A 27,473-nucleotide genomic window follows, 5' to 3' on the forward strand; every position below is an offset into this window, starting at 1 on the left:
TTTATTAATTTGTGGATTTGGGGATTACAACTATTTGAGTCTTTAAACTTTATCCCTTAGACCCCCACTCGTTTTCGAGATATTATAAATATAATAGGTGGTGGATCATGCCACTAGGTATCCAGAAGCCATTACCCTTAGGACCACTACAGCTCCTGTGGTGGCAAGGGCCCTACTTGGAATCTTTTCCAGCGTGGGTTTCCCTAAGGAGGTAGTATCAGACAGGGGTGAAAACGTCATGTCTAGTTACTTAACTGCAATGTGGAAGGAGTGTGCAGTAAATTCCAAATTTACCACCCCTTATCACCCACAATGCAATGGGTTAGTTGAAAGGTTCAACAAAACCCTAAAGGGCATGATTAAAGGTCTCCCAGAAAAGCTTAGGTGTAGATGGGACATACTTTTGCCCTGCCTTCTATTTGCCTACAGGGAGGTCCCGCAGAAGGGGGTTGGTTACAGCCCATTTGAGCTTCTGTTTGGACATCCAGTTAGGGGTCCATTGTGTCTGGTGAAGGAGGGATGGGGGTTACCTCTCAAACCCCCTAAACAGGGTATTGTGGACTATTTACTTGGTCTCTGCTCCAGGATCGCTGAGTACATGAAGAAGGCAACTAAAAACCTTGAGGCTACCCAGGAATTACAAAAGGCTGTGCTGACTGTTTACCAGCCAGGGCAGAAGGTATGGGTGTTGGAGCCTGTGGCCCCAGCTACCCTCCAAGACAAGTGGAGTGGCCCCCATACAATACTTGAGCAGAAGGGAGAGGTTACTTACCTGGTGGACCTAGGAACTCCCAGAAGCCCCCATAGGGTGCTCCATGTTAACAGGCTCGAAACATATGTCAACAGGGATGACATGGGCTTGCTCATGGCAACTGATGAGGGACAGGAGGAAGAGAGTGACCCACTCCCTGACCTGCTCTCTCAGAACCCTGATGATGGATCAGTAGATAGTGTAGCCTTGGCAGGCAGCCTCACTGTCCAGCAATAAACTGATTGCAGAAAAGTTCTCAGCCAGTTTAGACATATGTTCTCACTGATTCCAAGTCAGACTACCTGGTGCGCTCATGAAGTGGACACTGGGGACAGTCTCCCTGTTAAAAATAAGATTTACAGGCAACCTGATCATGTCAGGGACTGTATCAGGGCTGATGTCCAGAAAATGTTGGAATTGGGAGTCATTGAACCCTCAGATAGCTCTTGGGCTAGTCCAGTGGTCTTAGTGCCCAAAGCTCCCACCAACGATGGCAAGAGAGAGATGAGGTTTTGTGTAGACTACAGGGCTCTCAATGCAGCCACTGGGACTGATGCCCATCCCATCCCCAGGGCAGATGAGCTAATAGATACTTTGGCCTCAGCCAAGTTTCTGAGCACATTTGACTTAACAGCTGGCTACTGGCAGATCAGACTAGCTGATGATGCAAAGCCAAAGACAGCATTTTCTACCCCTAGTGGGCACTATCAGTTTGTGGTAATGCCCTTTGGTTTGAAGAATGCACCTGCCACTTTCCAAAGGTTGATGAATACAGTTCTCACAGGCCTGGAAGCCTTTAGTGCAGCTTATCTAGATGATATTGCTATCTTTAGCTCCACCTGGGAGGATCACCTGGTCCACCTGAGGAGTGTTTTGGAGGCCCTGCAAAAAGCATGCCTAACTATCAAGGCCACTAAGTGCCAGATGGGGCAGAGTCAGGTTGTGTACCTGGGCCACCTTGTGGGTGGAGGCCAAGTTCAACCAGAGCAAAATCCAGACCATAATGGACTGGGTTGCTCCAACCACCCAGACTTAGGTCAGAGCTTTCTTGGGCCTGACTGGGTACTACAGGAGGATTGTCAAAGGGTATGGATCCATAGTGTCCCCATTGAATGACCTTACTTCTTAGAAAATGCCCAAGAAAGTTTAGTGGACAGTCAGTTGCCAAAAGGCATTTGATGACCTAAAGTAGGCCATGTGCACTGCTCCCATTTTGCAAAATCCTAACTACTCCAAAGAATTCATTGTTCAAACCGATGCATCTGTGTTGGGGCTGTGTTATCTCAATTGAATGATGAAGGTCCGGATCAGCCAGTAGCTTTCATTAGCAGAAGGCTGACCCCAGAGAGAAACGTTGGTCAGCCATTTAGATGGAGGCCTTTGGTGTGGTTTGGACTTGTTTGGCACTCACTTGATTGTTCAGACAGACCATAAGCCCCTCTTATGGCTAAAACAGATCCATACAGGGGATGGACTATACAGTGGAACATAGACCTGGGAGTAACCATGCCAATGCAGATGGACTCTCCAGATATTCCGCTTAGAACAGGAAGACTCAACTGGTCAAGGTTATTTTAATGTCCTTACGTTTGGGGGTGGGGCGTTGTGTAGGAGAGTAGGATCTGCTTCTTATAGTTACCCCCACTTTATGCTGATGTTTCACTGTTTTTCGACTTTAGTCTGGCTGGGGCCCTGCTAACCAGGACCCCAGCCTAGCTGTTTCCTCTCTAAATTGATTACCAGTACTTTAGGTACACTCCAGATTGGATTCTGGGGTTCCCTTATAAGTCCCTAGTATATGGTATACTATGTACCCAGGGCATAGGTACGCCAGAGGCCTACCAGGGGCTGCAGCATGTATTATGCCACCCCTGGGAAGCCTTCCAAAATGACACCACAGGACGGCTACTGCAGCCTGGGTAAGGTGGTGCATGCACCCCTTACTGAGATATGAGTTCACTATATCTCTCCATATCACTGCACATATAAAGTCACCCCTGTGGCAGGCCTTACTAATCCTAAAGGCAGGGTGCTGGGTTGTATCTGAGAGGCTGCCCATGCATGAGCAGAGCCCCTCTGCAGCCTTCGGAACCTTTATTCCGGGGTTGTTTGTGATACATCCGAACCATATACTCTTAAGTGCATTATAACCAAACGGTAAATGCTAACTTTGGAATGTCTGCACGGAAACATGTCGTGTTTGGTGTCAAACACCTTTAAATCATACCCCCACACTGGTATACCCAGTACCAGCTAACAGAGCCCTGGTAGAACAAAATGGGTGCTGCCAGCCACAGACACGAGTTGGCCCTCCTGCTGCTGGATGAAGCTCCGGCTGAGGAGGCCTGGACAATAGGTTTCCTGTCACAGGGAGGTGTCACCACCTCCCTGACAGGCTTTAGTGTATTAGGGCTGGGTGGGTGCACTCCACGAGTGCTTTGAAGTTCAGCACTGGGGGCACATTTGGTGTCCCTGTGCATAGCCCAGTTTAAACCGGTTGCAGGGGCTACCAGCCCCTGCTCTGGCGCGAAACTGGACAAAGGAAATGGGTGTAGCCACCCCTCTTTCCTGACCCTCCCATAGGTGAGTCCCCAGAGTATGTCCAACCCCTACCTTGGGTAAAAAAAAGTAAACCCTGGCTACATGACTTTGGATTACACCTGGACGAAACTCTGATACTGAATCCCGGAACTTCGACGATCTACATTGAACTAGATGACTGAAGAATCTCCATTGGAGTAGAGGAGTTACTCCCCTGCTTGGCGGGCACCAAAGATGTATATGTCCGCTTTGCATCTCCGAAGCTCCCCGCCAGACTCCGAAGAGTTTTGCAACACAGGATTTGGGTTTTCATGGTTTTCTGAGGTCGATCTGTTCACTCAGCAATTCTGAGGCCTGTATCCCTCGTTGAAGACCATGCAACCCGAACCCCTGGACACTGCGACCATTTGAAGAAGCATCAGCTTTCGAGCGACTCCTGCAGCTAAACTTTGGGTTACATGTAGCCCAGACCCCGAGCAGCATTTGCACCGAAGATTGCCCGCATACACTCCACTAGTGTTCCGTGAGCTGGCCCTTTGTGTTTTCTCTCGAGGTCACTTCGCGATCCCTAGTCAGTCAACTGGTGGGTCTCTGGGAAGGCAACTTTACTTCTAATTGGGCTTACCTGGTTGCTCCAGACGTGCCCTGACTCTCCATCGCTTGGGGAGTCCCCAAGACCTTGCTGGTTCACACGAAGCATCTTTTCTCTTCCTGCGTGGGTTGCTGTTGCCAAGGCTTGTTGGGTCCAATCCGGGCACCAACACTGCAGCACTCGACATCCTTCGTGGGACAGCTTGAATCCAGCTTGTGGTCGTCGTCGACGCCTCCTGGTCCTCGTGGCTGAAGAGTCAAGCTTCCCCTCTTCTCACCTGAAGCATCCGACATCGGTGGGCATTCGTCTATCGTGCCCCTGGTCACTGGCAAGTGACCCAGACTCTGTCCCCTCTGCTTTCAGGTTCGTCCGATCTTCGATCCAGGCTTGGATCACACCGGACACTCTTCTCCTTCCCGGCAGTAGCACTTTGCAGCTGGTCGCCATTGAAAACGACGACGCGACCCAACACCATTTGAGACCTATTCACCCGGCTTCCCTGGGTGATGTAACTCGAGTACTCCGGTGCTCCCATGGGTGTAGGCCCTAGAACCCCCTAAGTCTAAAGGGGTTTGCTCAAAGTCCTCTCCTAAGTTTCCTTAAACTTTAAAATTCCAACTGCGACTTTCCCCATAGAAGCTAATGGAGCTCACGGCTGTGTTCTCACTGCACACGTCCCCCGTAGGTCCCCTGTGTCACTACCTTGGGTGGTTCTTTGGGGTCCCAGCGATCCTACAAGCTCTAGGCCTTGTGTCTAGTCAAGACGTGATTCTTATACCACTATTTTAGTATATGATTGGCTCGCCCCTAGGGCCCAAACGTGTATTTGTGCTATTACTGTTGATTGCTAAATTGTAACTTAAGTACTTCGAACTCCAGTCTCATAAAGAGACTAGAGGGTTGTGTTTTATCTTAAATACATATATTTTAAATATATACCTGGTGTGGTTGTCCTTTCATTTGATCATTCAAGAGATTATAGACTGGTAAAACAAGCTGCTTTACACTCCTTCAAGACTTAGCCTGAAGGCTGCTCTCCATAGCTACCACTAGGATAGCTTTCAATAAATATTGTCTTTAAACCTATCATCAATAAGGGTTGTTTGGACTGGTGCAAGGTGCCCACTATAACTAGTGGACAGCATATGCCAGGCCAACTTCTCACAGTCCCTCTGTTGGTCCCTCTGCCCCCTCTGTTGGGCCCTCTGCCCCCTCTGTTGGTCCCTCTGCCCCCTCTGTTGGTCCCTCTTCCCCCTCTGCTGGTCCCTCTACCCCTCCATTGGTCTCTCTGTCCCTCCATTGTACCCCCTGCCTCAGTTGGTCCCTCTACCCCTCCATTGGTCCCACTACCCCTTCATTGGTCCCTCTACCTCTACATTGATCCATCTCCCCCTTCCTTGGTCCCTCTGCCCCCTCAATGGTCCTTCTGCCTCTCCTATTGGTCCCTCTGGCCCCTCCGTTGCTCCCTCTGCTGGTCCCTCTGCCCCCTCTGTTGGTCCCTCTGTTTGTCCAGCTGTCCCTCCATTGGTCCCTCTACCGCTCCATTGGTCCTTCTGTCCCTCCATTGGTCCCTCTACCCCTCCATTGGTACCTCTACCCCTCCATTGGTCCCTCCACCCCTCCATTGGTCCCTCTACCCTCCATTGGTCCCTCTACCCCTCCATTGGTCCCTCTACCCTCCATTGGTCACTCTATCCCTCCATTGGTCCCTCTACCCTCCATTGGTCCCTCTACCCCTCCATTGGTCCTTCTGTCCCTCCATTGGTCCCTCTACCCCTCCATTGGTCCCTCTGTCCCTCCATTAGTCCCTCTACCCTCCATTGGTCCCTCTACCCCTTCATTGGTCGCTCTACCTCTACATTGATCCATCTCCCCCCATCATTGGTCCATCTGTCCTCTTACTGGCCCTTCTACCCCCTTGATTGGTTCTTCTGCCCCCTCAGTTGGCCCCTCTCCCCCCTTGATTGGCACCTCTTCCCCCCTTTATTGGTCCATATGCCCGTTAATCCCTCTGCCCCATCAATGGTTCTTCTGCCCTTCATTTGTCCATCTGTCCCCTCTGTTGGTCCCTTTCCCCCCTCTGTTGGTCCCTTTTCCCCCTCTGTTGGTCCCTCTGCCCCCTCTGTTGGTCCCTCTGCTCCCTCTGTTGGTTCCTCTGTTGGTCCCTCTGCCCCCTCTGTTGGTCCCTCTGCCCTCTCTGTTGGTTCATCTGTCCCCTTCATTGGTCCCTCTACCCCTCCATTGATCCTTCTCCCCCCTTCATTGGTCCCTCTGTCCCCTCAGTTGGTCCCTCTCCCCCCTTGATCGGCACCTCTGCCCCCCTTTATTGGTCCATATGCCCGTTAATCCCTCTGCCCCTTCAATGGTCCTTCTGCCCTTCATTTGTCCATCTGCTCCCTCTGTTGGTCCCTCTGCCCCTCTGTTGGTCCCTCTGCTCCTCTATTAGTCCCTCTGCCCCCTCTGTTGGTTCCTCTGTTGGGTCCTCTTCCCCCCCCCTGTTGGTCCCTCTACCCCCTCTGTTAGTCCCTCTGCCCCCTCTGTTGGTCCGTCTGCCCCTCTGTTAGTCCCTCTACCCCCTCTGTTAGTCCCTCTGCCCCCTCTGTTGGTCCTTCTGCCCCCTCTGTTGGTCCCTTTTCCCCCTCTGTTGGTCCCTTGCCCCCTCTGTTGGTCCCTCTGCCCCCTCTGTTGGTCCCTCTGCCCCCTCTGCCCCCTCTGTTGGTCCATCTGCCCCCTCTGTTGGTCCTTCTGCCCCCTCTGTTGGTCCTTCTGCCCCCTCTGTTGGTCCTTCTGCCCCCTCTGTTGGTCCCTTTTCCCCCTCTGTTGGTCCCTTGCCCCCTCTGTTGGTCCCTCTGCCCCTCTGTTGGTCCCTCTGCCCCCTATGTTGGTCCCTCTGCCCCCTCTGTTGGTCCCTCTGCCCCCTCTGTTGGTCCCTCTGCCCCCTCTGTTGGTCCCTCTGCCCCCTCTGTTGGTCCCTCTGCTCCCTCTGTTGGTCCACCTGTCCCCTTCATTGGTCCCTCTACCCCTCCATTGATCTATCTACCCCATTCATTGGTCCATCTGTCTCCTCAGTAGCCCTTCTGCCCCCTTCATTGGTCCATCTGTCCCCTCAGTGGCCCTTCTGCCCTCTTCTTTGGTCCTCTCCGCTGGCACTAGCCCTTCTGCTCTCTCCTTTAGTCCTGTCAGAAGTCCTATGCCACTCCTTAGGCCCTCCCCACTCTAGAAGTCTCTCTGTGCCCTCCATTGATGCTGTCGGCAAGCCCTTGTCTGTTTTAGCTCGTCGTTGGAGACTGGCGCTTGGCAGTCGCAGCGCTAGGTCCTGTGGGGACGGTAGTCAGCCTGTTGCAACACTACCATCTGTGTGCCAACTTCAACGAGCACTACCTTAGCTCCTCGTTGGAGAATGACGCTTGGCAGTCGCAGCGCTAGGTCCTGTGGGGACGGTGGTTGGCCTGTTGCAACACTACCCTCTGTGTGCCACCTCAACGAGCTCTACCTTAGCTCCTCATTGCAGGGTGGTGTTCAACCTCCTGCAGCACTTAGGGGCCATATCCCCTTAACTGATCACTGCAGAATCGTGCTTCCTACGGCAGCGCTGGTGTTTGTTGTGGATTGTGCTGGGCCTGTTGCACCCTAGGCGCTGTGTGTCGCTTCAGTGAGCTTTACCTTAGCTCCTCACTGCAGGGTGGTGCTCGGCATGTCGCAGCACTTTAATCTGGGTCCCTTAAGGGAACCATGTCATAGGCCAGCTCCTCGTTACATCACGGTGCCCGGCCTGATGCAGCACTAGCCCCGGTGTGTCAGTCCCTCTGCCTCCCCACACTCACTGCTGAGGACTGAAGGCCTTGGATGTGAAGTGAACCACTCCCTGGTGTCTGTGGTGACTAATCGACACACTTGTCTTGTCTCCTTCCCTGCAGATGATGAAGCACGCCTGGGACAACTACAAGCAGTACGGCTGGGGCCACAACGAGCTGAAGCCCATCGCCAGGAAGGGCCATTCCACCAACATCTTCGGTAGGTGTTCACCCGCCCATGATGACTGTGTCATCACTCACTCCACTGATTACTGCTGTACTCTCCTGACATGACTGTGTTAGGAATGACTCTCTGCTACTGTCAGTCACGTGGTGTGACCCTGGTCATCGGATTATTCTACCACAGAATGTATATGTTTGAGGCTTGTGTGCTGTAGATACACATTATTAGACCCGGAAGGTCCCAGGGACCACCGACTCCGACGCGGTAGCTTGGTACGAGGCGGGAAGGCACTCCGGAAGCTATTTGTGAAGTAGTTGTGCAGCACACACTCACACTGACTCAATAATGTACACGCAATGAAAAGACACCACTCCAGGTTGATTGGCAAAAAACAAGAATCTGTATCTCTCTTTGGTCAGCATTAGAAATCACAAAACCCGCACAGGGTGCAGAATAGACGGTTCCTCCAACTGCAGGGTATTACAGATAACATTCCTGGTGCACGGCTTCACTCACAGTAACACTTCTCATATTCAGGGTCAACATATGCAACATTCCTTATGCAACCATCAGTGAAGGCAGCATCTCTTACCGATGCTCATATTCATGCAATTGAACATTCTTTCATATCTGGGAAATACAGGTAACCAATCTACGGCTGGTCTCCGCTCTATGCAGGCTCAAGGCAGTCACTCCCGCTAGGGACAGGCCCCGGGCAGTTATCATTCGTGGGGGGCTTGGCTTGCGAAGTACTCGGGCACCAGAGCCGTCTCTGCTGGACTTTTGGGGCCTGGGCTCCCTGGCAGGTAGAAGAGGGGGTGCACTACTAATAGTCTGGCCAGCAGGACAATGGGTAGACTCTTGGCGGGGTGTAGGCCCCAACTTTCCCTCGCACTCACCGGTTTGATGGAGAGGGGTGGTGCAGCAGAAGCCAGGCAGTACCAGGCCTCGTTACGGGGAGACGCCCCCTCTCCCTCCTCACGAGGCTCTCTCTCTCCTGGAGGGGGGGTGGCAAGATTCCCTGATGTAGGCGGGGCTCTCTGAGGCTGGGGAGCTGGCCTGGGGGCTCCCACACACAGTGGAGGCCCCTCGGTGAAGTTCAGGATCGGCTCCGGGCCTCTATCGTCCTCGAGGCCCGGGACCCAATCCCAGCGCGGCTCCAAGGGGGTGCGGCCGATGACGCGGCCGGCACCCTGTTTGCTGGGCAACGCGCGTTCACGCGGCCTAAGCCAGCGCAGCCTACACAGACACCGCAGCGGCCCTCCCTAGGCCTCGGGGGCCGCGGCAGAGTCCCTCGGTGCAGCGCTTCTTCTTCTCCCGGTGCAGCGATGTCAGCGCGGCTCCCCGACGTCACAGGGGAAGCCCGTGCAGCTCTCCTCACGTCGTCGGGGCCAGCGGCGGTGATCGTTGGCCTCCTGTGCTCAATGGGCACAGCGCTCCAGCAGACTCGGCATGGGCTGGTGGATACCCGGACTGTGGCGGTGATCGGAGGGCATACAGCGCTTCTCAGGCACAGCGCTTCTCAGAGGTACCCAGGCTGCGGCGGTGATCGGGGGGCATACAACGCTTCTCAGGCACAGAGCTTATTCCTTAGGGCACAGGCCAGTCCTGGGCCCACGGCAGCGCCCCAGCAGGCAGTAGCAGTTTCTTGGGGGACAGCACGGGCAGCAGGTGGCAAAATCTGAAATGTAGCGCTTGGAGGATACAGCGCTAGCAGGAGGGGGCAAGTCCTTACAGTAAAACGCTTAGATGACACAGCGCTTACCTCGTGGTTTCCCTGCAGCCGCAGCGCTCACAGGCCCTTCAGCGCTTAGGGTTCACAGCGCCAGTTGGGGTGATCTAGATGTTAGGCAGCCAGCGCTTCTTCTCACAGCACTGGCAGTAGGTGACAGACATTAGTGGCAGTAGTCAGCTGCAGTGGTTGGGAGGATGGAAGGCTTGAGCAGGCACACTGGAGTTGGCACCCCGGGCTCCCCTCACACTGGGCAAGGTCAGCAGGCTGGCAGGATCACTCAGCTATCTTGTGGCAGAAGGCCTAAGGTCAGTCATTAGTGTAGCTTCCCCCTGACCCAGCAGCCTGTACTCCGGCGGAGAGGGTCCCCAGGTCCAGTAGTGTCCTAACTGCCTGTCAGGTTTTCCCTCCCTTACCTTTTACCCCTAGGTCAGGTGACCCTACAAAACGGCGGCAAGTTCTGGCGCCAGCCTGGGGGGTTGGAGGATTCCAGAAGGCTCTGGGGACTCTGTGGTGGCTTCTCTGGTGACAGGGTTGGGACGCTCAGGGTTACAGTAACATTATGTCGAAGTCTGATCCCAACTACTAGTGCGCAGGCAGGACAGTGGCCGCTCCGCAGTAGCAGGGGCCTTTGGCAACCATATTGTTAGGAGAGAGCACCTGCACCTCCGCACTGTTCAGCAGCGGTAAGGCGCCTAGAGTCCTATGTCCGACAAAAGATGGTGGTAAAAATGGAGGCAGAAAGGGGGAAAAAAATGCGGGGTAAGACCACCCTAGGACTGACCGGTCTAACACACATGCTTTGCATACTCCTGCCATCTAGTGTTTGGCCCGGATGTTTGCGAGTTGTTTTTTTTCGACAAAGTCTTTCCTGGTCATGAGATAAGGTGACTCCTCCTTTTGATGATAGTGCGCATGGTCATCGACTCCATTGTTAGATTGTTTTTTCTGCCATTGGGTTCGGACGTGTATTACTGCGCTCTGGTTTGAAACCGTTCTTCGGTGCCCCTCGACATGAAATACTCTGTTCGAGGCATATGAGCTGCAGATTACACACTTGTGGATAGATCGCCATCTGGTGTTGGGCCCTGATTTTTGCAGTTTGTTTTTCCTCTTGAAAAGTCTTTGGAAGTCACGAGGTCGGTGACTCCTCCTTTGGATCGTATTGCGCATGGGCTTCCTCTCCATCCTCAGATTGTTTTTTTCCGCCATCGAGCTCAGATGTAATCTTTGCGCTCCGGTTCCGAACAACTTCCAGTTCGACGATCGACGCGCAATCCTCACCCCAATTCGCGGTATTGTTTCGATCGCGATCTCCCCACTCAACGCGCCTCTCATCGGCAAGACCTTCGGTTCCAGTCGTCGACGTCGGCCTTCGGGCCTACCCAAGCTCCGGTCCTGGCTAATGGAAAGGACTCCATTTAAAAAGTGCCCTCGATGTGGGTCCAAATTCCCCCACACCGATCTCCACGAGGTGTGCAACATCTGCCTCTCCCCTGAACACGAGGCTCGAGACTGCCCGGCGTTCAAATCCTTCCGGTCCAAGATAACGATTCGGGACCGAAGAGCCAGAAGAACCATGGCACACGCTTCGACGGCGATCCCGGACGACATCTTCGGGGAAAGCGTTGACGCTCCAGAACAACACACAGACGAGGGACTCGTCAGCGTATCCGAAGCCGACGATTCAGATGTGGAAGACATCACTCCGGCACAGAGGCTCGTGAGTACTACTCTACCCCCCCCCCCCCCACACCCTCACCGGCACCGAAAAAGGCTTCGGTCACGCCTTCGGGCCTAAGCTAGACCAAAGACACTGCTTCCCACACCGCACCTTCGGGACCGGTAAAGAAGCCAATTGAGCCTTCAGGCGGCTCGGGCTCGAGCAAGCCCACCGTCGGAGCCGATAAACACTCTTCGGTACCGAAAAAGAAACCAGCCTCCATCTCGACACCGAGGCCCCACACCAAAACACTCGGGGTCGAGACCCAGCTCCTCGGCACCGACCCCATCTTCGGTACCGACAAAAGCCCACAAGACCACCGGCACCGTCACTTCGAAGCCGAAATCCATCTCGGCGCCTACTAAACAATCAGAGCTTTCCAAGCATGGTTCCAAACAACGAACCAGCACCGACAAGCCTAAGAAACCAACGGCCCGACGCCTTCGGCGCCGACGGACCAACCAACCTCTCCAGAACTATTCGCACCGGATCCCTTACAAAAACTGTTAACTAAGGATCCCAAAACTGGACATTTGATGCTCTCTATCAAAAAGAGACAGTTAGAGAAACCTGTTCCGCCTCCACCTCCAAAAAGGAAGGACTCTGCTACCTCCCCTTTCAGACTACCTTCCCTACCTCCACCACCTCCTCCACCTTCCCCTCCTCCACCTCCTCCACCCCCACCATATCATTCCCCGACCCCATCCCCGGATAATGATGATCAAGGGGATTCATACGATGACATAGGGGATGTGCCCCAAGATATACCTACAGGGGACCCCACTCCCACAGGATCCCCAGACCCATGGGACGATTATAATATCCCTGATATCCCTAATGTCCCACAAGACGATCTTTACCCTTCCAGACCTTCTCCACCAGAAGGCTCCTTGGGGTTCAATCATTTATTGCAAAGGGCGGCACACTACCACGGGGTAGATTTACATGCCGACCCAGTGGAGGAGGATTTCCTCCTAGACACATTTGACACCACACATAGGACCACCTCCATACTGCCTATGCTTAAAGGTGTTATAAAACATGCAGCGGAGGTCTTTAAGGATCCAGTCAGGGTCAGGGTCATTAACCCGCACATTGAGAAGAAATATAAAGCCGCCCCAACAGATCCCTCCTACATCAGACGGCCAGCGCCACTAGATTCCTTGGTAGTATCCACAGCACGGAAAAGGGCCAACTCCCAGGCGTCAGGTGACGCACCACCACCTGGCAAAGAGTCTAAACTCTTGGGACGCATCAGGCAAGCGTACTGCATCTCAAGCGGCCAATATATGGCGTATCGCCAATACACAAGCACTACTTGCGAGGTATGACAGCGCCCATTATGACGAGCTAGAAGCCATAATGCACCATCTCCCTGATAAATACAAAGCTAGGGCCAATGAGCTAATTCAGGAGGGCAAAACAATTACCAACACCTCCATACGTTGTGCCTTAGACGCAGCAGACACAGCCTCTAGGGCTATCTGACAGGTCCCCACAATTCTTACCTTACTGTTGTGGAGAGATCCCACAGGGATGACAAGGACAACCCCCTCCTGGACCCTTTTCCCCCTGGAAGGACCAAGTGCACTAACCAGGACAGAGAGGGAGCTGGGGGAGGCTGCCACGAAGCAGGTGAGGGTGGTGTGTCGGGATGGGGCGTCTCTCGTGAACAACCGGGGTCTTGGGTCGGACGCGAATCCCACCTAATCATGACAGAGAGGAGAGTGGTAAGCGCGGTTTCCAGGAAAGGAAAACAGAGGCACAGGTACGCAAACACTAACCCCCTGGTTATCGCTCACTGCAAGTGTTACCTGAAGGTGGCGCTCCTGCGCAGGAAAGATGTGACAAGTCGGCAAGCGCTTCGCAAGAGAGGCTGTCAGCGTGGTGGAAGCATACGCTCATGCGCTGAGTGCTGATGGGTACCAGGAATCGGTCCAAGGCGGGAAGCTCGTGGGTACCCTGGCGTGGCAGCGCTCCTGCGCTAGTGAAGGAGGGGCAAAGTAAGGGTGACTCCGTGCCGTCGCACAAGTCGTGGGTGCTCAAGGGGGAAGCGCGCCAGCGCTCGTGAAGGAGGGGCAAAGTAAGGGCGACTCCGTGCCGTCGCACGAGCCGTGGAGAAGCAAGGAAGATAGCGCTCCTGCGCTACGAGAAGGAACTGAAAAGGCGATGGAGACTCTACCCGAGTCTCGGTGAACAGCAGCTGTAGGCGCCCATGCGCGGTCCAAACGGAAGGTCTGGTTGCTGGTAGAGCCTTCGCTACGCTCCTGCGTATCCGGCGAAGCTCCGTGGAATGAATCCGAAGCACCGGCGTGGGCGTCCGTCGGCTTTAAGTACACAATCCGCCGGAAGTGGGGGACGGCCAATGACAGTGGCCGAGTCGATCACAGCCACTAGACCGCTACTCCGTGAGAAGCCAGTAGAGGGGAGGAGTCTCGTCCCGTGGAAGGCCTCGCTTCCGGCCGTCGGGAGCGAGGAAGCGGACGAGATCATGACACTATCAATACTAGTGTCCTCCTCCGTCGCCATGCCTGGCTAAGGATATCAGGTTTTAAACCGGAGGTACAAGCCTCCATCCTCAACCATCCCTTTGACCAGGAACATTTGTTAGGCCCCAAAGTGGATGACGCCCTAGAGAAAATGAAAAAGGACACTGACACAGCAAAATCCATGGGAGCCTTACAATCTCACCCACCCAGACGCTCCTTTCGCCGCTCTTCCTTTCGTAGCACATCCAGAGGCTACTCCTCAGACACCGCTTCCACTTCACACAAATCCCCTACTCAGTCCACCTTTACAAGGGGTTACCAAAGAGGCGGCTACAGGGGCAACAATAACAAAGGCAGAGGCAAAACAAACACCGCCCGCTCTGCCACCGCGCCTACCCAATGACTTCCCTCCACTTCCCCCAGACCATCCCACTCCGGTCGGGGGCAGACTCCAACATTTTCTTCAGGTCTGGACTACCATCTCCTCAGACAAATGGGTAACACAAATAATTCGGTCAGGCTACTGCCTAGAACTAATATCTACCCCTCCAAACATTCCACCCAGACAACGCCCAATGTCACCAGAACATCTAATGCTACTCAAGCAGGAGTTAATCTCCCTCCTAGACAAAAAGGCAATAGAACACGTTCCTACGAACCAACAAAATATGGGGGTCTACTCCCTATATTTTATATACCAAAAAGGGACGAGACTCTACGGCCCATCCTAGACCTTTGGCCCCTAAACAAATACATACACTCAGACCACTTTCATATGGTGACGCTTCAGCAGGTACTTCCGCTACTTTGCCAAAACGACTTCCTCACCACTTTGGACCTAAAAGACGCTTATTTCCACATTCCAGTGCACAAGGCCCACAGGAAGTACCTCAGATTCGTAGTGGACGGCCAACACTACCAATTCAAAGTGCTCCCGTTCGGAGTCACAACCGCACCACGAGTATTCACCAAGTGCCTGGCAGTGGTGGCAGCATATCTGCGAAGACAACACATTCATGTCTTCCCATACCTAGACGACTGGTTGATAAAAGCCAGTTCATACAATCAGTGTGTACAACACACACACACCCCGATCAAGCTACTTCACCAGCTGGGCTTCACGGTAAACCACGAAACGTCCCATCTACAACCATCCCACATAAAGCAATCTCTAGGTGCCACTATAGACACCTCAAAAGCGCTCACCTACCCCAATCCTGCCAGGATTGCAAGCATTCAGGCTCTACGTGCAAAATTCATAGCACAACACTCCCTTCCAGCTCGGGTGTTCATGCAACTAATAGGGATGATGGCCTCTTGCATCTTCATAGTACCTCATGCAAGACTCCAGATGCGTCCTCTCCAAGAGTGCTTAGCGCACCAATGGAACCAGGCCCAGGGTCAATTAACAGATCTGGTGTTGGTAGACGGTCGTACCCATCGCTCTCTGCAGTGGTGGACCACCACAAACCTTTCCAAAGGTCGACCGTTCCTGGACCCGGTTCCCCAAATAGTACTAACAACAGAAGCATTGCTCTCCGGCTGGGGAGCTAATCTATTACATCTCACAGTGCAGGGCAAATGGGCACCTCAACAGAAGCTACTCCATATCAATCATCTGGAGTTACTAGCAATCTTCCTAGCCCTAAAATCCTTTCAAACACAGATTTCAGGCAAGGCAGTCCTAATCCGCACAGACAACATGACTGCCATGTATTATATTAAAAAACAAGGAGGCACACACTCTCCACAGCTCTCTCAATTAGCACAGAGCATATGGAGATGGGCCGTACCCCAGAAAATCTTTCTCCTAGCCCAACATGTCCCAGGAGTCAAACACTATGGCAGATCTACTCAGCAGACAAACACAACAACTCCACGAGTGGGAACTTCACCCGAAAGATCTTCACCCATACATTCAAATGTGGGGGCATCCACATATAGACCTCTTCACCACCCACGAAAACGCCAAATACCCAAGCTTCACCGCCAGATATCCACACCCATTGTCCAAAGGCAATGCGATATGGATGAACTGGTCAGGCAGATTTGCGTACGCTTTTCTGCCTCTCCCACTCATTCCACTAGTGGTGCGCAAACTACAATAGCACTCCCTCACACTAATCCTAGTAGCACCGACTTGGGCCAGACAACCGTGGTACACCACACTGCTGGAACTATCGGTATTACCGCATCAAAAATTACACCTCTCTCCACACCTCTTAACCCAGAACCATGGAGAGATCAGGCACCCGGACCCAGCTCAGCTCAACCTTGCGATCTGGCTCCTGAAATCCTAGAATTCGGGTACCTAAATCTTCCCCCTGACTGTATGAACGCCATCAAAGAAGCTAGGCGCCCTACCACTAGAGTGTGCTACGCCGCCAAGTGGAAATGTTTTGTTGTCTATTGTCATAACAACACCATCGATCCCCTAGATGTGTCCATTCAACACATCATAGGCTACTTACTTCACCTACAAAGGTGCAATCTAGCCTTTACGTCCATTCGACTACACCTCGCAGCCATAGCAGCTTACCTACAAAACAGGCAACATCTCTCACTCTTTAGAGTACCTGCCATTAAAGCTTTCATGGAAGGCCTTAAAAGAATAATTCCCCCCAGAGTGCCACCCTCACCTGTGTGGAACCTAAATATCGTTCTCACCAGACTAATGGGGCCTCCCTTTGAGCCTCTACACAAATGTGAACTTCAATTCTTAACATGGAACACCGCTTTTCTTGTAGCCATCACTTCCCTCAGAAGGGTCAGTGAGATACAAGCATTTACTATTCAAGAACCTTTTCTACAAATGCACCATAATAAGGTGGTTCCCCGTACCAACCCAAAATTCCTCCCCAAAGTTATTTCTCCTTTTCACCTAAACCAATCTGTAGAACTACCAGCATTCTTCTCGCAACCGCAAACTGTTGCAGAAAGAGCTCTTCACACACTAGATGTCAAACGAGCCTTACTCTACTACATCGAGAGAACACAACCTTTCCGTAAGACCAAACAACTGTTTGTCTCTTTCTCTCCACCACACAAGGGCAACCCCGTCTCCAAGTCGGGGATAGCTAGGTGGATTGTCAAATGCATTCAGATTTGCTACCATAAAGCAAAACGAACGCTATCCGTTCCCCCTAAAGCCCATTCTACACGGAAGATAGGGGCTTCGATGGCTTTTCTAGGAAACATCCCATTAGATGATATCTGCAAAGCAGCTACATGGTCAACACCGCACATTTTCACCAAACACTATTGTGTAGATGTGCAAACTAAGCAACAAGCTATTGTGGGCCAGGCTGTACTCAAAACATTATTTCAAACCACTGCAACAGATACGGGTGGTCGCCGCTAACCGTAGGTACTGCCATATAATCTATGCACAAGTGTGTAATCTGCAGCTCATATGCCTCGAACGGAATATGCTACTTGCCAGTATGCATCTGTTCTTGGCATGTAGAGCTGCAGATCTACACACGCCCACCCACCTCCCCGGCTACCTTTATCTGTTCCAGTTTATCTTATTTAGATAACACACACATGGGCATCTTCACTGTTATTACTACGCTCCATCTTTCCCTGCTGGCGAAAAACAAACTGAGGATGGAGCCGAAGCCCATGCGCAATACGATCCAAAGGAGGAATCACCGACCTCGTGACTTCCAAAGACTTTCCAAGAGGAAAAACAAACTGCAAACATCTGGGCCCAACACCAGATGGCGATCTATGCACAAGTGTGTAGATCTGCAGCTCTACATGCCAAGAACAGATGCATACTGGTAAGTAGCATATTACGTAATCTGGCTATTAGTCGTCCTCTGTCAGTCAAGTCGTGGAAAAATCTTTAAATTCATCAAAGTCAGGCCGTAATTCAGTCTCTCAAAGATTCAGGATAACAGCTGTCCAGCAGTGTCACCGTCCTCTCCGTCAGCATAACGTCAGGAAATGAAAGTTCGTTCAAAGAAGGAGATTTCTAATTCGCTTTGTCTACCTACTTTTATAATGAAACTAATGTCAAAATGTATCAAGATTGAGTTTTTAGACAGTCCTCATTGGTGGATTTGGGGTCACTCGGTAAAGTTCTCACATAGTCTGCAAGATTAAGTCATCGCACTTGCTGGTTTCGGTTTTTAAAGACAGTCTATTGTTGTGGTCCTGGCGAGGCTCCCAGGGTGTCCTTGGTGGGAACATCTTCTCCTGGGGTCAGGACGAGCCATTGTAGCTGGCGGTGGCGCATGCGCACTTCACCCAGAACCTCGTGAGACTGCAGCAGTCACGTTGTACGTCTCAGTCAGCCATCTTAATGAAGGCCCAAATGGTCAACTTAAGCAAAACAAACACAAAAACATAATTAAAACATAGAAATGGCTAATAAAATGTTAAACCCTCACTAATTCCCCCTATGTGTAAGTAATTATCTAGCAGAATAGCAACATTCAAAGCGTTTATACTCACCCAGTGATGCGCAACTTACAATTACATCACAAAAGCAACATTTATCATGCAATATTCTAATTTTCTACCATTAGTATGCGTACATATATTAGTATACCATTAGTTTAGCCATGCAAAATGCAAATCCCACGTGTAATTCTTTTGTTAATATAATTGATAAGTCTCCACTTGAAACGAATTAATAATATTACTATTAGTCGATTATTCTGATTAATCTAAACATGCACAATGGGGGGGTATACATAATTTTGTACTACCCGCTCCAGCAATCCCCCCTTTGGTGATTATATCACCACACCAACAAAATGTTGTATCCCTTTTACGGAATATCAGTGATTTCTTGTTTTTATTCATATTTCAGTTTCTTCTCTTTTTGCTGTTTTATACATGCTCTCCTTGATTTCCTCCAATTCTATCTCTTCAATTTCTCTTTCTTGTTTCTTATCTCTTCTCCTTAAATTTTCTCTTTTTAACCTTTTCTGATTTGTATCCTTTTTACGACAAATACATCCTAATCTAATTATTAATACTAAGAAAATCACACATGTTAATGGAAATAATATCTTACCTAAAAATGTACTACCTAGTTTTACTACAAAATCTTTAATAGCTGATAATTTCCTTCCAATCTTTTCCCAAACACCTTCAACCTCCAGTGGTGCAATTTCGTCATGCAATTCTGTAATATTTTTAGTATAAATTTTCAAATCTTTACTTTCGTCGGGAATGTAAGTACAACAATGTTGAACTTTCAGCATTCCACAGACACCACCCTCTTTTGCCAATAATATATCAAGGGCAAGTCGATTTTGCATTACCATAGCACGCATGGCAACCATTTCAGTATTTACCAATAAGAAACCTCCAGCGGTGCTTGTTGATAAGCGATCCACTACTGTTGAAAGTCTTCTAATTTTGTTTGCATTCAGAGATATTCCCACTGCGTGTATCAATGCTCCAAAAATGTCACCCACAATTTCTGTCCAAGATTCTCTCTTACTACGTGCTAAATAACTACCTAAACTATGTACACCATCTTCTCCTCCATCCATATGAAATATCTTTGGAAAAACCAGGCCAACATAACATGTGCCATACCAATAACATGTGCCATACCAATGGTCTGGCAAACGGTAATATGCCCTGTTCCCACAAATGAAATACAGCCCTGGAAAAACTGGATCTTTTCCACCTTTAAATCCCCATCCACCCATGATTCGGTATGTATCATGGCACTCACTATTCCCTACAAAATAATTATCATATGCTGTTTGAATCCTTCTAATACACAATTTCCCTTTCTGAGGCCAATCTAAAGCCATAGTTGGACTTGTTTCCCCTTTCAAGTGTTTTTCCATTTCTACATCACAGACTGTTTTCTCCACCTTTCCTTCTGAAGCCTTTCTTTGCATTTTCAATCTCCTTTCTTCAACCATATCTAAAAATGTCTTTTCTTCTTTCTTTAAACTGCAAGTCAAATTATTTCTAAATATGTATTCTAATGTTAGTTCTTTAGTCTCTAATAAAAATTCACCGAATACCTTTGCAGGTTTTACCTTGTTTATTTTGTTAATTGACGGTACTTGTGAAAATATAGTATCTACATCTGAGAAATAATACTCTAATTTACCTGTTTGATAAAATAAACTAGCTATTACACTACATGTTATTCCATAAGATACTGGAAGGTGATGATAAGTCACTCCCTCTGATACAGAGGCAGGTGACTGCATACACACGTAGCAGTCCCTTACGTCCATTGTCTTTACATATTCATACAACAATTTTGAAAACACATTATTAGAAAAATCTGTTATAGACCTGTCTTTATGTAAATAATTTTTATCTATTCTAGTCGGAACTACCTTTTGAATCTTCCCTATATTAGTTATGTTTTCACTATGTCCTTCTAATGTATCTATAGTAACTTTAAATGAGATTAGTAGAGCAAGTATACTTCATAGAAGCATTAATAATCCTGTACAACAACACATTTTGCACCATCTCCTTAAGAATGTACATCTACGTTTGCTACTATCTATGTTTGCCATCTTAGCTAAAATGGACCGTGTCTTTTGACTTAGCCTCTTCTACTTCATAACTAGTTTTCTAACCCAAGGCTCTAAGCACCTATTTGGTTCTACCAGTTTTTGTCTTTTTCAGAATTTTATTGTCTTTCCATCAATAGTTTTCTTGTCTCATTCAGTTTGGCATTTCATCATCTTTCACTTTCCCTTCGTTTTCGGTATATAGAATGTCCTGAACATCCGCTTCTTCTCCAATATCGGACAAGATAACTCTCAGGATTTCAGATTCTTCGTCTTCCTCAACCACTTCCGGTACAACCACCTCTGGATTTCCTTGGCTATCCGCCTCTTCTTTCACTTCAGGCAGGGCCACATACATCCATTCTGGTGATTTATACTTCTGGTTAGGTTTCCTTGTTCTTTTGCTTTCTTTAACTACAATTGTTTCTTCTTCTTTTGATTTCTCCTGACTCGTCACTTCATTCACCTGTTCAGCCCTTGTTGAATTTACTCGTATCAGTCGATATCTCAATCTTTTTATTTTATTCGGCCAAACGTCGTCTTTTGCAGCTCTTTTCAATTTACTCCCTTTATCGTTCTTTTCAGTCTTCCAAGCTCTCTTTCTTAGAACTCGACCTTCAGGTACTTCATCTTCGCTTTCCTCTGACTCTGTTTCAACTTGCTTTTTACTCTCAACAGTTTCTTTTTCCACCACTTCTTTTGTTTTCCCTATTTCTGTCCCTCCTCGAATCTCCGACACGCAATCTTCCTGCTGACTACTTGTCCCTGCTTCTAACTGGATGTTGGAGTTCCCTACACCTCCTTGGGGGTCTTCCGCAATAATCTTTCCCTCTTTCTCTGTATCTGGCACCTGTCCATCTAAAGGTGTTGTTTCAGGTGGAATTTCTCTCAATCTTTCATCTGGCACTTCCTTCTCATGAATCTCTTTTATCGTCTCTTCACTGTCCTTTTCTTTATTCTTTCTTTGTTCTTTCCTGGAAGATTGTGCTCTTTGTTCTGTTTCTGAGTCTGAACTGGTATCAGAAATCTGTAACCTTCTCCTCAGGGAACTACTTCTGGGGACAAAAGTTAAACTCGGTTCTGTTTTCCCCCTTTCAGGGTTTTCTTTGTCTTTTGGCTCTCCGTCATCTGACTCAGTACTGGATTCTGATTCGTTAAAATACTCCTTTTCTGTGCTGTCTACTGGATTTGGAATTCTCAAAGTATGACTTGCATGGATCCAGTTCTTCAATCCAGCACATTTCACAGCTGTTGTTGTGGTCAAGATGACTTGTCTTGGTTTTCCCCACCTGGGAACCAAACAGTTTCTTCTTCTGTGGACTTTTATCCTTACCCAGTCCCCAGGGCTTAGATCATGGGCTGGCTTCTTTTCAAGGGTGGTGGCATCCGCTCCAACCTGATGAAACACAGAATGAACTGTGTCAGCCAGGCCTTTACAGTATTCCAACACCATGTCATCAGTTATAGTCATCAGCTTGTTGACTGGTATAAACACGTGGCGCATGGCTCGTCCCATGATGATTTCATGTGGACTCATCCCTGTAGTTCTGTCTGGAATTGATCTAATAGTCATGAGTACTAGAGGCAAGACATCAGGCCATTTCATACCTGTTGCTAAACACATTTTCCTTATTCTGTTTTTGATAGTACCATTCATCTGTTCCACCACACCAGAAGCCTCTGTCGGTAGGCACAATGTAGTTTTTGTCGTACATTCAATGCTTCACAAATTAATTTTATGATCTCATTATGAAAATGTCCTCTTCGGTCTGATTCAATTGTCACTGGGAACCCAAATCTAGGGATGAATTCCCTCAAAAGTAATTTTGCCACTGTCATCCCATCATTTCTTCTTGTTGGAAATGCCTCTACCCATCTGGAAAATAGACAGACCATAACCAAGACATACCTCAACCTGTTACAGGGAGGCATTTCAATGAAATCCACTTGCATTCTGGTAAAAGGCCCTCCTTCTCGACCTATTGTTCCTAGACTCACTATTGTCTTTCTTCCTGGGTTGTATTGTTGACATATTAGACATCTCTGACAAAGACTTTCTGCTACAAGTCTGAACTTTGCATTATACCAGGTTTGCTTAAAGCACCTGATGAGAGCGTCTCTCCCTATGTGTCCCTGTCCATGATACATCCGTGACATGGCAGACATCATGCTATCAGGCATGACTGGTCTTCCATCTCGATAGACCCACACATGATCCTTCTCTCTTGGTGCACATCCTGCTTTTACCCACTGTTTTATTTTCTCCTCTCCTGCTTCTTCCTGCAATTGTCTTACTTCTCCTCATGTTCCCACAGTGTTAGTAAACATTGAAAATCAAGAAATCACCTCCTTTTCCTTAGCCCGATTGATTGAATTCTGATTCCGTGCACAGTATTGCTCCATGTCGTTTGCAAATTTGTTTCCAGTGGCAATATAATCACCACTGCGACTATGGGCAGCACATTTTACAACAGCCAATTGCCTGGGCAGCTGTATCGCCTCAAGCAACTTTCCAACCACTTCAGCATTCTTAATGGAAGTTCCACTTTAGGTTAGGAAACCTCTCTGCAGCCATATCTGGCCGAAGTCGTGGACGACTCCATAGCCATACTGGCTATCTGTTATCACAGTCACTCTCATGCCTTTCCCAATCTTGCATGCTCTCGTCAAGGCAACAAGTTCAGCTACTTGGGCCGATTTTACTCCTTTCAAATAGGATGCTTCCATTACTGCTGCAACTGTACATACCGCATATGCTGCACTCAACACTCCATCATCTGTCCTCAAACAAGATCCATCGACAAACATAACAAAATCACTTTCTGGAAAGGGTTCATCTTTTATGTCAGATCGTGGTTTTGTACAGAAATCAAGTACATCCAAACAGTCATGATCTGCTTCATCTCTTACTTCCACATGCTCTACGTCAGGCAACAATGTTGAAGGATTCACATTCACGCATCTTACAAGACTCACATTTGTTGCACCTAATATGACCTTTTCATACTTAGCCGACTATGTGTCATATACTGAGTACGACTCCTTGTTAAAAGGATCGCCACATCATGAGGTACAAACACTTTCACAGGATATCCCATCACAATTCCCTCACTCTGTTCCAAACTTCGACATGTAGCAGCTACTGCTTTCAAACACCCAGGTAGGGCTACAGCTACTGGGTCCAAAACTGATGAAAAATATGCAATTGGTCTCCTCAGTTTTCCATGCTTCTGTACTAGAACAGAGAGTGCACTTCCATTACTCTCACTGCAATAAAACTCAAATTCCTTTTCATAGTCAGGCATAACTAATGCAGGTGCTTCACACAATCCTTCTCTCAATCTTTTTAATGCTGTCAATTCCTCTTTGTTCAAATCAATAGGATCTCTCACATCACTTCTTGTCAGTCGTACCAAAGGTTTTGCGATCAACGAAAAATTGCTGATCCATTGACGACAATATCCAACCATTCCCAGAAACATTCTCACTTCTCTTTGGGTCATAGGTGGACTCATTCTTTTTATGATCCTGATTCTGTCTATTGTTATTCTTCTCAGTCCTTTCTCAATGTTATGTCCTAAATATTGTACTTCCTTCTTACAAAATTGTAATTTCGATGGGGACACTTTTAGTCCTCCATCTGCCAAATGATTTAGCAAGGCTACCGTGTCAAGCTCACAAGCTTCACGGCTTTTCGATGCCACAAGCAGGTCATCGATGTATTGAACTAGTAGAGAATTTTCGGGCATTTTTAGACTTTCCAAACACTTCTTCAATAGCTGATTAAATATTGAGGGGCTTTCTGTGTACCCCTGTGGGATTCGGCACCATGCCAAAATACGCTCACCAAAACGAAATGCAAAAATTTGCTGACTGTCATGGTGCAATGGCATGGAAAAGAAAGCATGGCATAGATCAATCACTGTATACCATTCTGCGTCATGGGAAATCTGATATAAAATCACAGATGGATTCGGTACAATGGGACAGCACGGTACAACAATTTTGTTTATCTTTCTCAGATCTTGTACTATCCTGAACTTCCCACTAGGCTTTTTCAATCCCATTATTGGTGAATTACATGGACTACTCGTTATTTTTCTCAAAATTCCTTGTTTTATTATTTTCTCAATCACAGGAGTAACTCCTTCGATTATTTCAGGTGTCAATTTATATTGAGGGACATTTGGATAACTTACTCCTTCTTTTACTGTTATTTTTACTGGGTCTACATTTCTCATTAATCCTATGTCTTCTCCGGTGAAATCCCAGACTTCTGCTTTAACAGATTGTTTTAATTCTTTAGGTAGTTCGTCAGGGTTAAATACAGCATAGGTTCCAGTAACCTCCTTCTCCCTGTTTACCACTGTCATTTTATACAGCCTCATCTGGTGTTTCAAATGCTATTCCATCTGGGGTACAAAATATAGTGCAGTTCATCTTGCACAATAAATCTCAACCTAACAAGTTCACAGGACTGGTGTCGCACACGACAAAACGGTGCATTTCAGAAAATTTCCCTATGCTAACTTTCACTGGTCCTGTAAGGTACGTTTTAATCTGTCTGTTGGAGACCCCAACTACTTGGATCGTTTCATCTGAGAGAGGAAGATTCTTAACATCAGCTGATCTGACAGTTGATTGAGTAGCACCAGTATCAAAGAGGAAAGTAATATTTTCATTATTAACTTTTCCATCTACAAATGGGGCTGTCTGGTCTACTTCTAGAGTTGCGCCAAGCACGCACTCTTCTTCCTCCCTTCGGCACCGTCAATAACCCTCTTCTGAATCGCTTTAATCGCGTTGCAGCCAATACTGCGACCTATCGTTACTGGGACTGTTACAGCTTCCAGATTTTTGGTCAATTCTCTTATTTTCTCTGTTAATTCTAGGGTCGTCTTTGCTAGTTCTGCTGAACTTTCATCGTTTATTTACCTCTGGACTTCTTCTCTACCTCTCTAATGGAATTGTTTTTTCCCAAATCTTGGAACTCTGGTTCCGATTTTATGATTCGTACTGTTTCTTTCATTGGGGCACTTGGGGTTAATATTTCTGGTTCTGGCCGATATGGGGGTGGATTTTTATAGAACATGTCATCAAGAACATCATCCTCTGATTCATTCACTCCATACCCTCTCTATTCCACATTATGTCTCTTTTCTACGCACTTTCTTCCTTCATTCTCTCCTGCAGCTCTTACAGGAAACAAACCCTCAGTCATACTCGCATTCCGCCACCTTCTCATTCGATCATCATGAGTCTCATGCCCGTATGACCTACCAAACATGTACCTATACCCTCTGCCACTTCTCTGTCTTTCTCGGTCATGCATCTCATCTTCCCACTCTCTCTGTCAATGCTTCAAATTGTGTCGGTCTAGGTCTTGGTTCTAAATTCATCATTTTCTCTCTTAAATTGATCAAAACTGCCAAATTAAATGAACCATGTTCTGGAAAAGCCAACACTCCGTCTTTTCAGTATACTTGACCCAATTGTCTAACCAAATACAGGTGTGATATCCATATTTCGCAACCATAAAGGATGCGGAGGTTTTCGGTGGAGGAAGTAACTGTCCTTCCCTAATTACAATCAGTTTGTCCTTTTTAAACCTTTTTTAATTCTACCTTTTCTGGTGGATCGTACTACATGTTCGAGGCATGTGGGCTGCTGAATTCATATCTGTGCATAGATCGCCGCCTAGTGTTGGGTCCGGATGATTGCACATTGTTGTCCTGGAAGAGTCTTCGAAGTATCCTGAGATGGGTGACTCCTCCCCTGGACCACAGTGCGCATGGGCATCCTCTCCATCCCCAGATTGTTTTTTTCCGCCATTGGGTTCGGATGCAACTATCTTAGCTCAACTTCGGAATACTTAGTTTAGGCCAAAAGGCCTATAGTTTTCGTTGGTACAGTTACCGTTCGGTGTCGACTACTAGTCCTAGTGCTCCACACCCTTTACAAAATTTCGAGTCGAATTGGTCCAAACTTCGACGCTCCATCGACGATGGAATCCAGAACTCCGTTCAAGAGGTGTCCGTTGTGCCACGCCAAGTCCCCTCACATCGACGTCCACCCGGTCTGTAACAAATGTCTCTCGCCGGATCACGACGAATCAAAATGCATGGCCTGCGCGCGGTTCCGATCCAAGAAAACTCTACGGAACCGACGGGCAGCGAGGCTCGAGGCGCAGCAGGCAGCGCCCGCACCCACCAACATATTCAGCACCGCGGACGAGGACGCCGAGAGCGTGGAAGAAATACTATCTAGCCCCGCTTCGGAGCATGGTTCCCGATCGGACGACGATGACGAAGAGCTCTTTCGACGTGAAGAAGCCGTCGACGAGGTAGGGGACATCGACGAAGCCTATGGGGCTGAAGAAGACAGCTCTCCCGAGGAGTTAGGCCCATCCGTCGAAACGGAGGCCGAAATTAGTCGTCAGGCTCCGGTCGAGGGATCGCCTTCGGGCCTTACCCAAGACGTAATCCATGGTTCCTCGGCCCCGCCTTCCGGCCCGGCACTGAACACTATGCAAGAGCCAATATTACCCAAGACGACCGGGTTGTTAAACCCAATCACATCCATCGCTCCAGTCCCTTCAAAATCGAAAGCGAAACTGGTGGTGGTCGGATCAAGGGCGTCGAAACAGTCCACTGCCCCGGCGCCGACGCCGAAAAAAGTCGTCGGCTCCGAACGCGTACAGAAAGACTTCGGCGCCGAGCTCACCGCAGCAGACGCGGTCGACGCACAGAAGAGGCGCGCCCTCGTGCACCACAAGGCACCGACACCTTCGGCGCCGACACCGAAGCCCGTCGCCTCCGCAGTCAAAATGGCCGCCTCGGCAACGTCGACGCCTAAAGCACCGATGCCAAAGAAGTCCTCGACCACGTCGACTATCGATGCATCCCTTCAAGCCAGTGACCCCCTTCCGACAAAAAAGTCTGGGTCGGCCTCCACACCTACTACCAAGATGCCCACCAAACCACCATCTCAGTTTGCTGTGCAGCAGGTCTCTGCATCTCTCCAACGTATCCGGGACCAGGTAGCCCTCCACTCTACCTCGGGTCCCCACCCTACCTCACCCGGGACAGTGCACTCGGAGCCCACCAACATTACCTTTGGGCTGCCACCAACATCGGCACCAAAACTCTTTCAAATTCG

General features: G+C 48.9%; 1 protein-coding gene across 2 annotated transcripts in view; it reads left to right on the forward strand.

The window, feature by feature from the left end:
• MAN1A2 (mannosidase alpha class 1A member 2) overlaps positions 1-27,473 on the forward strand; it is a 541,780-nt gene that overhangs the window by 196,691 nt on the left and 317,616 nt on the right. For both annotated transcript variants that reach the window (XM_085620701.1, XM_085620700.1), the window contains exon 3: positions 7,802-7,898. In XM_085620701.1, the coding sequence (XP_085476827.1) occupies positions 7,802-7,898 (97 nt within the window). The remainder of the gene's footprint in view (positions 1-7,801; positions 7,899-27,473) is intronic.

The sequence above is a fragment of the Triturus cristatus genome, chromosome 8 (assembly GCF_964204655.1).
Source record: "Triturus cristatus chromosome 8, aTriCri1.1, whole genome shotgun sequence".
In the NCBI taxonomy this organism is placed as follows: domain Eukaryota; kingdom Metazoa; phylum Chordata; class Amphibia; order Caudata; family Salamandridae; genus Triturus; species Triturus cristatus.